This window comes from Taeniopygia guttata, chromosome 2, assembly GCF_048771995.1.
Source record: "Taeniopygia guttata chromosome 2, bTaeGut7.mat, whole genome shotgun sequence".
NCBI classification, from domain to species: Eukaryota; Metazoa; Chordata; class Aves; order Passeriformes; family Estrildidae; genus Taeniopygia; species Taeniopygia guttata.
The window spans coordinates 2,745,711-2,757,893 of record NC_133026.1 but is presented as its reverse complement, the minus strand read 5'-3'; the positions used below and the strand labels follow the sequence as shown (position 1 = coordinate 2,757,893).

Below are 12,183 nucleotides of genomic sequence, written 5' to 3'. Positions count from 1 at the left end.
GGGAGCTTTCCTTAAAAAAAACAAAGCCAGAATAAATATTTAGCTGATGCTATAATGTGACCTTCACTCCTTGGGTCAGGTCACTGCAGGGAACGTGGAAAGGGACAGCAGCTGGGAAGCTAAAAAGATGAAGACTGTGATCCCAGGCAGAGGAAGGCTCTTGGGACTGTGGAAAACTCATGATGGGATGCTCTAGGGAAGAGCAAAGGTGAGGAAGAGAGGGGAGTTAATGTCACTCTCCATCCTGCACGAGAAGAGGTCCAAGCACCAGTGGCTGGGACAGGCTGTGGTGGCAGTCTGGGTAGATCAGGGTGGCAGCACCCAGAGGAGCAGTGCCAGGTGGGATATGGGGTCCCTGGCATCGTCCCCAAACCCATCTGGAGGGAGGTAAGAGGGGAGTTTGAGAAGCAGAAGGGAAAGTGGGTAAAGCAGAAGTGCTGTGGTCCCCATGGGCACTGCTCCCCAGCCAGGGGCTGGGTGGAGCATCTAGAAGCTCTGGACTCCTCTGGTGCCAAGCAAATACAGTGGCTCAAGCTCTCCCCACTCGTGGGGCAGCTCAGCTGCTTTGCTTTGCACTCAGACAGAGCAGTAGTGCTTTGTTCATTGGCAAAGCACTCCTGGGACACCATGTGCTGTGGAGATCACCAAAATGTCAGAGATTTTTCCTTCTTTTGGCTTTTGAGACCAAATCAGCTCAGCTGTGACCCCCTTCCCTCGGCCCTGTGCTCATTTCCAGTAGCATTTCTGACATCCCCTCTTGTTTTCATTTTTTCAGTGGGTGTCCATAGCCTGGTCTTAAAGGCAGAAATCACAGAGTGGGATTCTCTGAACATTTTCCTTACAAAATCTGAGCTCCATGCAGCCTAGAGAAGGGAACTTGCCTCATGCCAAAACCCATCCCCCTAATACAGTATGGATACTGCAACAGGATTCCAACATGCCTTCCACCTTAAAAATCTCTGCTCATCCACGGACAAGTTCACTCCGGAGAGCTCTGCCAGAGGCAAACACTCACAGCCAATGGGGACAGAGGCTGTCAGCTCTGCATCTGCCTATCAGCTGCTGGCTGAGGATAAAATGCACATTCCCACCCCAACCTGCCTCTAATCCCAGCTGCTGGACAGGCACAGAGCTCTCATGGTGCTCTGGGTGGCTCTCCTCTGCACCTTGGTGTCATCACTGCTCGGTGGGCTCTATGTCCTGGGTGTGTTTCGGAGACAGAGACCCAGTGAGCCACCCCTGGACAAAGGTACCATTCCCTGGCTGGGCTATCTGCTGGAATTCAGAAAGGACAGCTCAGAGTTTCTCAAAAGGATGCAGAGCAAACACGGGGATGTTTTCACAGTGCTGATAGGTGGCTATTACTTCACCTTTGTGATGGATCCCTTCTGCTTTGGCACCATCGTGAAGGAATCGCGATCTAAGCTGGACTTCAGGACTAGTGCAACTCAGCTGGTCGGGCAGGTTTTTGGCTACAAGCCCACCGAAGCCACTCATAGCATAGTTCATGCAGCAAGCACAAAGCACCTGATGGGAGATGGCCTCACTGTCCTCACACAAGCCACCATGGAGAGCTTTCGGAAGCTGCTGCTTTGCAGCCTGAGCTCAGGAGAGAAGAGAGTGTGGCAGGAGGAAAACCTCTTCCACTACTGCTACAACATCATCTTCAGAGCTGGGTACCTGGCTCTGTATGGCAGCGAGCCACCCCGAGGGGCAGGGAGCAAGGAGGAAGCTGAAGAGCAGGATCGCCTCCACTCCAACCAGCTCTTCCAGGAGTTTCGGAAGTACGACCGCCTCTTCCCTCACCTGGCCTTTGCTCTGTTGCCTCCCAAGGACAAAAGAGAGGCTGAGCGGCTGAAGAGACACTTTTGGAACGTGTTGTCCGTGAAGAAGGTCTGTCAGAAGGACAACATCAGTGGCTGGATAAGTGATCAAGAGCAACTTCTGGCAGAAAACGGCGTCCCCGAGTACATGCGGGATCGTTTCATGTTCATGCTCCTCTGGGCATCCCAAGGCAACACAGGCCCTTCTGCCTTCTGGCTCCTCTTGTACCTACTGAAGCATCCAGAGGCTCTGAAGGCTGTGAGAGATGAGGTGGATCAGGTCTTGAGGGAGAGTGGGCATGAAGTAAAGGCAGGGAGCGCCCCAGTTACTGTCACCAGGGACATGCTGAACCAGACTCCTCTGCTGGACAGTGCTCTGGAGGAGACCCTGAGGCTGGTGGCAGCCCCAATGCTGGTCAGAGCTGTCCTCGAGGACACCTCCCTGAGGACAAGCAGTGGGACAGAGTTCACCCTCCGCAGGGGGGACAGGGTGGCTCTGTTCCCACACATCTCCGTGCAGATGAACCCAGAAATCCACCAGGAGCCTCACAAATTTAAGTACGACCGTTTTGTAAACCCAGACGGCACCAGGAAAGATTTCTACCGAAACGGGAGGAAGCTGAAATTTGTCAGCATGCCTTGGGGAGCAGGAGTTTCCACTTGTCCAGGGCGGTTTTTTGCTACTGCTGAAATGAAATTGTTTGTGTTCTTGATGCTGAGTCACTTTGACCTGGAGCTGGTCAATGAGGAGGAGGAGACCCCAGCCATAGACAGCAGCCGCTGGGGATTCGGGACGATGCAGCCTGTCCGTGATATTCGGTTCAGATACCGGCCACGCTTTTAACCTGGGGAGTCCTGGTGGTGTTGTTTGTTCTGTGTCACCTACGGGACAAATTGTCTGATCCTGTGGTTGTCAGATCTGTGCAGTGCCACCACTGATCTGATCTTGTTTGCTTAATGCTTATCGTGGCTTTTGTTGTTACCTCCTGTCGGGATCTGAGGTATTGACGATTCCCAGATTGTAGAAAGTCTCTGTCTTTCAGCCCCACTGCCAAAGCAGAAGCCATAATTCATCTGTGCTGGTTTCAAGGTTGTTTATTCTGTTTATCTCTAACATGTTCTGCTGCCCTGCCGCAGCTCTGTCCTGCAGGGCAGCGTGTGGGGCTCTGCCCTCAGTGGGATGTTACAAACATTAAATACCAGAAACTACCTGTGCTGGATTTACAATAACGTGCCAATATCTGTCACCTACGTTGGACAGTGTGTCCCCAGCCTGAACCAACAGAAAAATGCCAACACCACAGTGAAACATGGAGGGCATGAAGAAGGAGAAAAAGGACAAGGCACACCCAATTCCTCCATTTTGTCCCCTCTGAACCCCTAATCTAGAATCCTAAAATTTTACTTTGGCACCCATGTCACACTTAATTATTACTCTTATCAAACACTCAGAGCTTGTAATTCATCCTGTAAGATTGAAAACTCTTTTCCATGGACAGAGATCACAGCCAGTGTCTCTGGGGGCTCTGTCCAGGGGGGTTCCTGACCCCTGCCAGGGTCCCAGACCTGCCAGGGCAGCCAGAGGGAAGCCCTGGGTTCCCACAACCTCCTCCTCCTGTGCTGCTGCTGTGTGTTGTGTTGGTTATGGGATAGATGTTAATTTGCACAGAGGGACAAAACGTGCCCTGCCAGGCTACTCCCAGCCCCATCCCAAGGGCCATCAGCCCATTGGAAGCCGAGAGGAGCACAGGGTCAGATTGGCAGGTGGGAACCCAAATTCAGGGATTCCAAGGAAGAAGGGTTTTGCCCAGGTTCCTCCCAGGGCTGCCCCAGCAGAGCATCAGCCCCATGGTCCCAGCATGACTCCCATGGAGATGTGTCATCAGAAACATCTCTTTATCACCACCTGGGATAAGGGGGATGGTGTCAAGGCAGGGGAGACATCCTATGGTGTGTAGGGGAAGAGCATTTTGGGACTGCACAGGACAGAGTGTTTGGGAGAGGAATCAAAGGGGGATAAAAGAGGGATTTAGGTCATCTGGGCAGGAAAATTGAGATGTAAGGGGATGAAAAGGGTTGGTTGGGTGCAAATAGGTGACTGGTCCATAGACTTACCTGCACCTGATAATTTATTTTCCACATGAAGTATCATTGGCAGGATGGCATCAGCTTGTGGTGAACCCCTGAAAGGTCAGAGAGCAGCAAATATCCTCTCTAGATATGTAAAAATTTCCTTGGGGAAATCTTGTATTGTTTATGGTTCTCTTCTTGTGTCTGGTGAGGCCTCCAAAGAGAGCAACCTCAATCCCTTATGGGCTACAGCCACTGCGATTTTATAGCCCTTAAACATATCTTTTATCAGTGCAGGATAAAACTTTGCTCTACAAAGCTCTGCTTTGCTTTATTACCCTTCAACAATTAGAACTCCCACCACTTCCTTACAGAAGTTAATCCCAAGCCTCTCCTGTATGGAGAACAGTGGATTGATTTTAATGCTGACACTAACCTTGAACTTTGGAGATTATTTGTGGTCAAGGGATGAAACTCAAACATTTTCACATGTGTCCAGACATCAGATCTAGATTCTGCTTTGTGCTTCAAAGGGCAGAGTGATGTTGTAACTGCATGTTAAGGCCAAATTATCCCAGCCTGCCAGACTGGTCATTAGCCCTGACCTCATGGTGGTGGTGGAAATTCAGGCAGAAACCATCAAGCAGTTGTGGAAAGACCAAGGAAAACAAAAAGTACCTGTAAGGCTTGACTGTGACAGCTGATATTTCCATTAGCAATTCCAGCATCTTTTCACTCCTCCCATGCTCCATCAACAGCTTTCACTTATATTTTTGTCATCCATGGGTTCACTCCTCTGAAGCCCTTCTCACATTCTGGTCAATGTAAGATCCAAACCATGCCCAGGAATGCCTTGGGCAGCTCAGAGCCATTTGGAGGGTGATATCTTCCCTCCAAAGCTCTAGGAAAAGGATTTTTCCTGTGGATATCTTGCATGGAAGTGATTCCTAGCTAGTAGACAGTGTATACAGGTTATCAGAAAGAGCTCAGGTCAGAGATGAGGGGTGAGGGACGTGTGGTGCACAAATGTGGGTTGGGATTGGGGAAGGGATGTAAAAGTAATAACAATGATTCAGCAGAAAAATCTGGCTTTATTTGCTCGTCAGAATGGTTTATTTAACCAAACAGTGTTGAGTCTATAAAAGAGCTCAGACATGCTCAAATGCATGCAATTGTGAGAAGCAAAAAAGAAAATAATTCATATATGGAAGAGCATGAAAGCTCCAAATTAGTTAATCTACAATTATGTTTTTTATGTTTAGATAGGTTTTTCCCTGGCACTGACCTTTCCATCCCAAAGTGCACCAGCAAGAGCAAAGAACCAGCCTGTGCCAACAAAAACTTGACAGGATTTGTGAAAGAAGTTAAATTGGATGGGATCCAGAGTCATTGCAGTGCCTGTCTCATGTAACTCTCCTCTCCTCCCAGAGAACTGAGCACAGTCTGGCCCCAAGCCCTTGGGTTTCTCTCCTGTAGCACACAGTGAAGACAATATCACTTCAGCATTCCAAATTTGACAATCTACTGAGTTGGTGCCTGCTCTCCACAGCACAGGGAAAGCTCCTCTGCTCTCAGTCACAATTCCTGCTCTGCATGCTTAGCAAGAGAAGGAGTCATGATCCTTCAGGTTTGGAACAATATGGATTAAACTTGTTGGGAAAGAGCAACAGCCTCACTTTTAGTATTGAACTGTAATGCATTAGGAACTGTTTTCCTGTCCTCCTTCCCCTAAACACAGCCAGACACAGCTCTGAGAAAGCCTCCTCTTACTGCTGCTCATGTGGAAAATTGAGGGACACATCAATCACTGCAGAGAAACTCAAAGGAACACTGAAGTTATGAGTACAAAGCAATGACACAGCCAACACCATCCTTTGCAGAGGTAAGCAGGGTCAAAGAGGAAGGTCAAAGAGGAATTTTAAAAAGAATTAAAACACTCAGCCTTTGCCAGGGACACTGCTGCCACGTCTCCAGGTAGATGTGTCCCTGCTCCCCAGGGAAGAGCAGCTCAGCTTGAAAGTGGCAAAGCCTTTTAGTGGTACAAAATCTGCATGTTACAAGGTCACTGCTGGGTTTGCTGCCTTCACTGTCCCAGTTCCCCCACGAGTCACACAAACACAGAAACAGCCCGTGGCAGACAGGACACACGGATAAAACACAGAGGGGTCGGGCACAGAGCAGCTTCCAGGAGGGTTTGGTACCAAACACTCGGTGCAGGAGGGCACAGAGAGGCGATTCCCGCCTGTCACCACATCCACATCACTGTGCAATCATGAGGCCGTACTTGGAGCACAGCAGGCCCCTCTTCTTTTCCCGTTCCATGAGGAAATTCCTCAGTTTGGTGGTGGGGAAGGTGACCAGTGCCTGCTGCCTGTTGTCCAGACCTGTCTCCTGGAGCCAGGGGCTCTGGAGGCACTCGGAGGCCGACGGCCGTCCCCTAGGACAGACAAAGGCGAGGGGTCACTCGGGGGTCCCTGCTGCAAGGGAGGCTCCTTGCCCATGGAGAAAGGGGCAATACACCCAGGATGTGGCCCAGCTGGGAGGGCAGCCAGCCTCTTACCAAGGGTTTGCACACAGAGTGCTCTGGAGGAAGGACACTGCTCCCCCGGAGAGACCCGCGTAGCACCGCGTCAGCTTCAGCTTTCCCTTCCTGGCTGTTCTCAGGAACTCACAGGGTGCATCCGAGCTGATGGGGTAGTTGGCACTCAACCTGCCCCAGGAGAACAGGATTGAAAACATGAAGCTGCCTCCAGCTCTGGGGCTCCCAGCATGAGGAGGGTGTGAAGCTGTTGGAGCAAGTCCAGAGGAGGCCACCAAGGTTAGGAGAGGGATAGGGCACCTCTTCTTTGGGGAAAAAACTGAGAGAATTGGGATTGTTCATCCTGAAGAAGGCTTCAGGGACACCTTAGAGCCCATTCCAGTGCATAAAGGGGCTCCAAGAGAGCTGGAGGGGGATTTTGGATAAGGGCTTGTAGTGCCAAGCCCTCTTCTAAGGATGAACAGTTTTAAATTAAAAGAGAAGTACTTTAGATTAGATATTGGGAAGAAATTCTTCCCTGTGAGGGCACTGAGGCCCTGGAACAGGTTACCCATCCCCTCCATCCCCCAGCTTTCCATGGCATTGCCAAAGGAGGGGCACAGCTGAGGTTAACTCTCTGAAACTGTGATTTTAAAGCCAATAACAGCACAGGGAGCAATCAACTGACTCACATGACGAAGGCTGTGATTCCAACAGACCAGATATCAGTCTGGGGAAGGGCTCCTTGCTCTGTCAGCAGTTCTGGAGCTGGAAAAGTAAACCTGTGTGAGGCAAGCTCCTGTCCAACACACTGAGAGCAGCACAAAGGCAGTGAACACTTTTATGCTTTGCTGCCTTCCCAAGAGGGAAGAGGCAGCTCCCAGGACAGGGAGCTGGTTAAGGAGCTTCCACATGGATGCTGACTGCACTGAAACCATGAGAACCTCTGGGCAGATGGCAGCAATGCTTTATCCCTGCATAGATGGACACATGGGTGCCAGCCAGGGTGGCATTGCTGTGAGCTCTGTCCTGTGGTCTGCATGGGACACTCACTGTCACCACTCATTGCTCCCACAAACTCACACTGTCCCTGGAGAGCAGCACCTGGAAGGCTTTTCTTGCTGGGACCACCTGCTGCCTTGACCAATGTTTGTGTCTTTCTGTTTATCACAGATGAGCCCCAAGTTGCTGTGACTGAGCTCTACTCACCCATGGTTTCCACATAGTCCGAGCATTTGTCCATGGTAATAAATTTGTCTGGTGCGTAGAACTGTGCGTTCCCAAAATCCAGGAGTTTCAGCAGGTTGGGCTCGGTGATGATCATGTTCTCAGACCTGAGGTCCAGGTGCAGGATGTTGTGTGCATGGAGGTACTCGGTGGCACTGAGGATCTGCCACAGGTAGTCTCGGACCTCCACCTCTGAGTACGACGTCCTGGTGAGAGAAAGGGGATAGAAAACGCAGGTGTCCTGTCTGCATGCCCAGAAATGCCTTTCTACACCCACTGTCACCCTCCCCTGGGTGTCTGATCCCATCAGACCCTTGAGGGTTAAGAAGAAACAACACTTTTTTAGCAAATCAGCTCTGTGTGGAGAGGCTGGTCCATCCTGTGAGTCAGGTTTACGGATGCAACAACAGGATGGAGCTGAAAGAGATAAAGCAGATTTAATGCCCACAATTCCCTCTTTTTTAAATTACAGGATTTCAGCAGATCCATTTTGTGCCACTGTGAGAAACAATGAATCTTCCTGACCCACAGTGACCTCCATGTCATGGTGTTTGGGTTAACAGGTGCTGGCATAAGGAAACCTTCATGTATCACATTATGGGAGACAGTGATGCCTCAGGTTTTAGCTCTTATATTTTCAGATTCTGTGCTGCTTTAGTGTTTGGGTCTGAGCTTCATATCAGGGGATGGTGAGCTCTCTGCACAGAGCAGGGACACAAAACAATTCCTTCTCCAGCTGGGCACCAAGGACAAATGATCCAAATCTCAGCCCAGGAGCACAAACACCGTGGGCTGGAGAGAGAAAAACAAGCAGGATGGGACTGCCTGGGCTAAAGCTGGAATGGGACAATGAACTCCAAGGTGCCAATGGAGCAGAACTGATCCCAGGGAGAGCCCCCGGGAGCGCTCGTGCATTTTGGGGCCATTTTGGTTCATTTGGGTGCAGCCCTGGCTGGGCTCTGGTGCTGCCCAAGGTGGATCCATGGAGGAGATCCTTTAATAAATCCCTGCTTTATTCTTTAGCTCTATCCAGTCTCTGTTCCAGGTCAGCCTTCACAAGGCATCAATAGAGTTTCATATCAACCACTGTAAACTGCTTTCAACATCTCATCTGGTGGCCCTGAGTTGTCCCTCTCTAGGGAACTCAAGTAATTTTTTTAATCTCACAAAAGATTCAGAACAAACACTTTACAAAGCCCAGACAGCAATGACAGCACACTGGAAGAGGTGGAGAGGGATGATCCAGTTTGTCAGGTATCTTCCTCCCGAGAGCAGCCCTGCCTGGAAGACTCTCCCCTCGTGTTCTTACCGCAGTGCCAAGGAGTGGAGCAGCTCTGGCCCCACGCACATCTCCTGGATCAGCACCAAGTGCCGGGGGCTGACGTAGGCACCCTTCAGCTGGGCTATGTTTGTGTGGTGGAGCTTCCTCAGCACCTGGTACTCCTGCAGCACAGCCTGCTTGTCCTCTTGCCAGTAAGGGATGATTTTAGCGGCCAAAGTCTTGCCGCTCACCTTCTCCCGGCACTGCCGGACGATGCTGAATCGGCCCCTGGTGCAAAGGAGCACAAAAGCATGTTAAACTCCTCTTCTGTTCTTTAAATCCAGGATCCCATGCTGTGTTTTCCATCTGTGCCTGGTGGGGAGTTATTGAATCTACTGTCACAGTTTGCACATCCTCCTGTGTCTTTAAAATGTACAGTCACTTTAAATTGTGGGAGTGAGAACCTAACTCCTCTGGAGAGAGGGGAGAGAGAAAGAGAACCATCCCTGTTGGCAAGAGAAATCAGTGTCTTTCTTCCAGGCAGAGAAAGTTGAATCTCAGCACCTTGGCTGAAGTGGTATCTGCAAAGGTTGGTGCAACAAGGACAAGAAACTTTGTTATGGGCTCATTTCACGATAAATCAAGTGTCTGCCTCCCTGCCCAGAATATCTGCTGTGACAGGACAAGAGGGGATGGTATTAAACTAATAGAGGGTTGATTTAGACCAGATATGAAGAAGTTATTTTTTTTCAGTAAGGGTAGTAAAACAACTTGGCCTTGAGCACTTCCAGGGATGGGGCAGCCACAGCTTCTCTGGACAGCCTGTGCCAGGGCCTCCCCAGCATCACAGGACCAATTTTTTCCTAATTTCTAATCCAAACCTTCTCTCTTTTGCCTCATCCCCTTGTCCTGTCGCTAAATCCCCTTATGGAAAATCCCTCTCCATCTTTCTTTTAGGCTCCCTTCAGGTACTGGAAGGTGCAATTCGGTCACCCTGAAGTTTCTCTTCTTCAGGCTGAACAACCCCGATTTTCTCAGTGTTTCTTTGTAGGAGAGCTGCTCCATCACTTGTGGGATTTCCCTCTGGGTCATTAAGAACCCAGCTGGGCTCTCTACCTTTTGATCTCAGTTTGGAAGGCGTAGGTCTGGTAGGTTGGGAAGGGCTCAGGAGGTGTGATCATTTCACTCTCTTCTTCAGGGGCAGCTGATGGGAACTCCTGCGTGGCAGCACGAAGCTCTGCAGGGAGAAAGGGACAGGGTTTGCATGGGAAAACAGCTCTGGGTGGAAACTGGAGCCTCTCTGAGCCTCCCCTGCTATCTGTGAATAATGACAAGCAGAGCTTTCTCCAGGTGATTGTGTTCCAACTGTGGTGCTATTGGAATGCCACAGATTCTGCTCTGTCCACCCCAAAATTCCCTGATATGGCCACTCCAGACAGAATGAGATGGATTCTATGTTATGTGCTATGGTATCTTAGCCACTGTTTCTTATTTTCTCACACAACAAATCATCAGGATACGGTAAAAAGTGACAAGAAATTTAATATTTCCAGTGGTTGGGCATTTCAGAGCAGCAGCTGGAATTTGTTGCTCTGGTTCTGGAGTGTGGTTGTGTCCAAGCACTCCATGAAATACTAAAGCATCCCTTTAAAGCATTTGGTTGGAAAAGCTGAACACACTGAGATTTGATAAGAAATCCTGAGAAAAAGGAAAGCAGAGGACTTGGGGTGAGTTAAAAATATCTCTGTGAACCGATTTTTACAGAGCAGTCCTCTCCATTGGGAGGAAATTCCAGCCAGAGCATCCTTCTGTTTCTTTACAGAAAGGACATTTCCTTTGCTATGAGGATATGTTTGCTGTGGGGCCATGGATCTCTTAATTTTAAAAACATGTGTGCAGTACAAAGTAGTCAATCAGGTGACAAAATCAGTAAATCAAGATTTCTGTACTTCAGAGACAAAATACAGCTGGAAAATTCACCACAGAAGGACAATAATTCCCAATGGAAAACTCCAGAATAGACAAGTTTACTACTGAATTTAGGATTTAGTCTATAATATAAGCAAGTCCAGACTTTCCACCAGTGCAGAGCTATATCAGTAGATAAATGCCTCCAGTAAAACATTTATTGTACAAGACCCATTTTCTCATAGTCTCAAATCAAAACTGTGTCTTCAATGGGTAATCTACAGCACCCAGGTTTTTGTTTTGTTATTAAATTTTATATAGTTACACACTGTTTACATATACATGATGTTGTTATCTCATTGTGGTTTTTAATATGTTTATACCTATTCCCCTGTGTCCAGAACAAGAAAATAATTAGAAAATAATTTAATTTTAGAAGCAAAACAACCCTGAATTGTCCATGATTCTCTTGCTCTTGACTTCTGAGCCCTCAACTAAAAGGATGCAGTGGGTTTGATGCAGGAAAATCCCAAAGTTTTCTTGGTGTTTGGTCTTACCCATCTGATCCTTCCCAGCGATTTTCACTTTGGCAGAGGGGTCGCTGTAGGGGCCCATCCCTGCCTTGCTGCTGCAGGCTGTCCTGAAGGTGTAGGTGAAGCCCTGGGGGAGATCTCTGGCATAGTAGCAGCAGTCCGTGATGTCAGAAGCAAGAGTTGTCCACTCCCCATCTTAACCAAGGGAAAAAAGAAAAGAGATCAGGACTCATTTTAAAGTGGTCACAATTGGTTGGACGTTTTTTCCACCACCTTTATTTATGTGCTGGGAATGTATAGAAACCAACCTACCATGACCAACTTTGGGGGCTCTACCTGTGTCATTCTTCTCTGAAATCAGCTGGTTTATATCTGATAATTCCAAATTGTGCCAATATTGTTCCAGAGGAGTGGTGAAAATTTCCTGTATTTTTTCTCTTTGTCTAATTCATGCCACCAAACTCGACTGGAAATATACATCAAGAACTCCAAACAAAAGATAAATCACTATTTATTTTTTTTTTCCCTGTTGGCCCTGTCTTGAATCCAGTTGAGACCATGAGGTGCAGGATTCCTGGACAGAACCATCCAAAAACACCATCCAAGCAAACACAGTGTTTGAAACATGGGGGTTTTATTCAGCTTTTATAAAACTCAGATATTTTCTCACAGAACTGGAATTCTGTACACTCTGGACTCATTATTCATGGGACTAAGTTAGGAAAGAGAAAATTCCTTGTAAACATTTAATCAGCATTCCTCCCACACGATGCTCTGCCCCGTTTTGCTGCTGTGCTCAAGGCTGAACCCAACTCCCTGCAACTGCCTGAGATTAAACCCATC

At 48.6% G+C, this 12,183-nt stretch overlaps 2 protein-coding genes across 2 annotated transcripts in view; one reads left to right on the top strand and one right to left on the bottom strand.

Annotated features, from left to right (window-relative positions):
• The first annotated feature begins 700 nt into the window (after positions 1-700).
• Positions 701-3,053, top strand: CYP8B1 (cytochrome P450 family 8 subfamily B member 1). Its single transcript, XM_002192960.6, has one exon. The coding sequence runs from the start codon at positions 1,138-1,140 to the stop codon at positions 2,665-2,667; it is 1,530 nt and encodes a 509-aa protein (XP_002192996.5). The 5' UTR covers positions 701-1,137; the 3' UTR covers positions 2,668-3,053.
• Positions 3,054-4,964: 1,911 nt separating this feature from the next.
• The window catches only part of OBSCN (obscurin, cytoskeletal calmodulin and titin-interacting RhoGEF), a 181,499-nt gene continuing 174,280 nt past the window's right edge, over positions 4,965-12,183 (bottom strand). Inside the window, exons 111-117 of the mRNA XM_072925248.1 lie at positions 11,365-11,535; positions 10,016-10,136; positions 8,948-9,187; positions 7,621-7,844; positions 7,104-7,179; positions 6,454-6,603; positions 4,965-6,330 (exon numbers count right to left, since the gene is read on the bottom strand). Coding sequence (XP_072781349.1) covers positions 6,153-6,330; positions 6,454-6,603; positions 7,104-7,179; positions 7,621-7,844; positions 8,948-9,187; positions 10,016-10,136; positions 11,365-11,535 — 1,160 coding nt within the window. The 3' untranslated portion in view covers positions 4,965-6,152. The remainder of the gene's footprint in view (positions 6,331-6,453; positions 6,604-7,103; positions 7,180-7,620; positions 7,845-8,947; positions 9,188-10,015; positions 10,137-11,364; positions 11,536-12,183) is intronic.

Excerpts from the sequence above, each read along its gene's own strand:
- CYP8B1 (XM_002192960.6), top strand. The coding sequence starts at position 1,138 with ATGGTGCTCTGGGTGGCTCTCCTCTGCACCTTGGTGTCATCACTGCTC.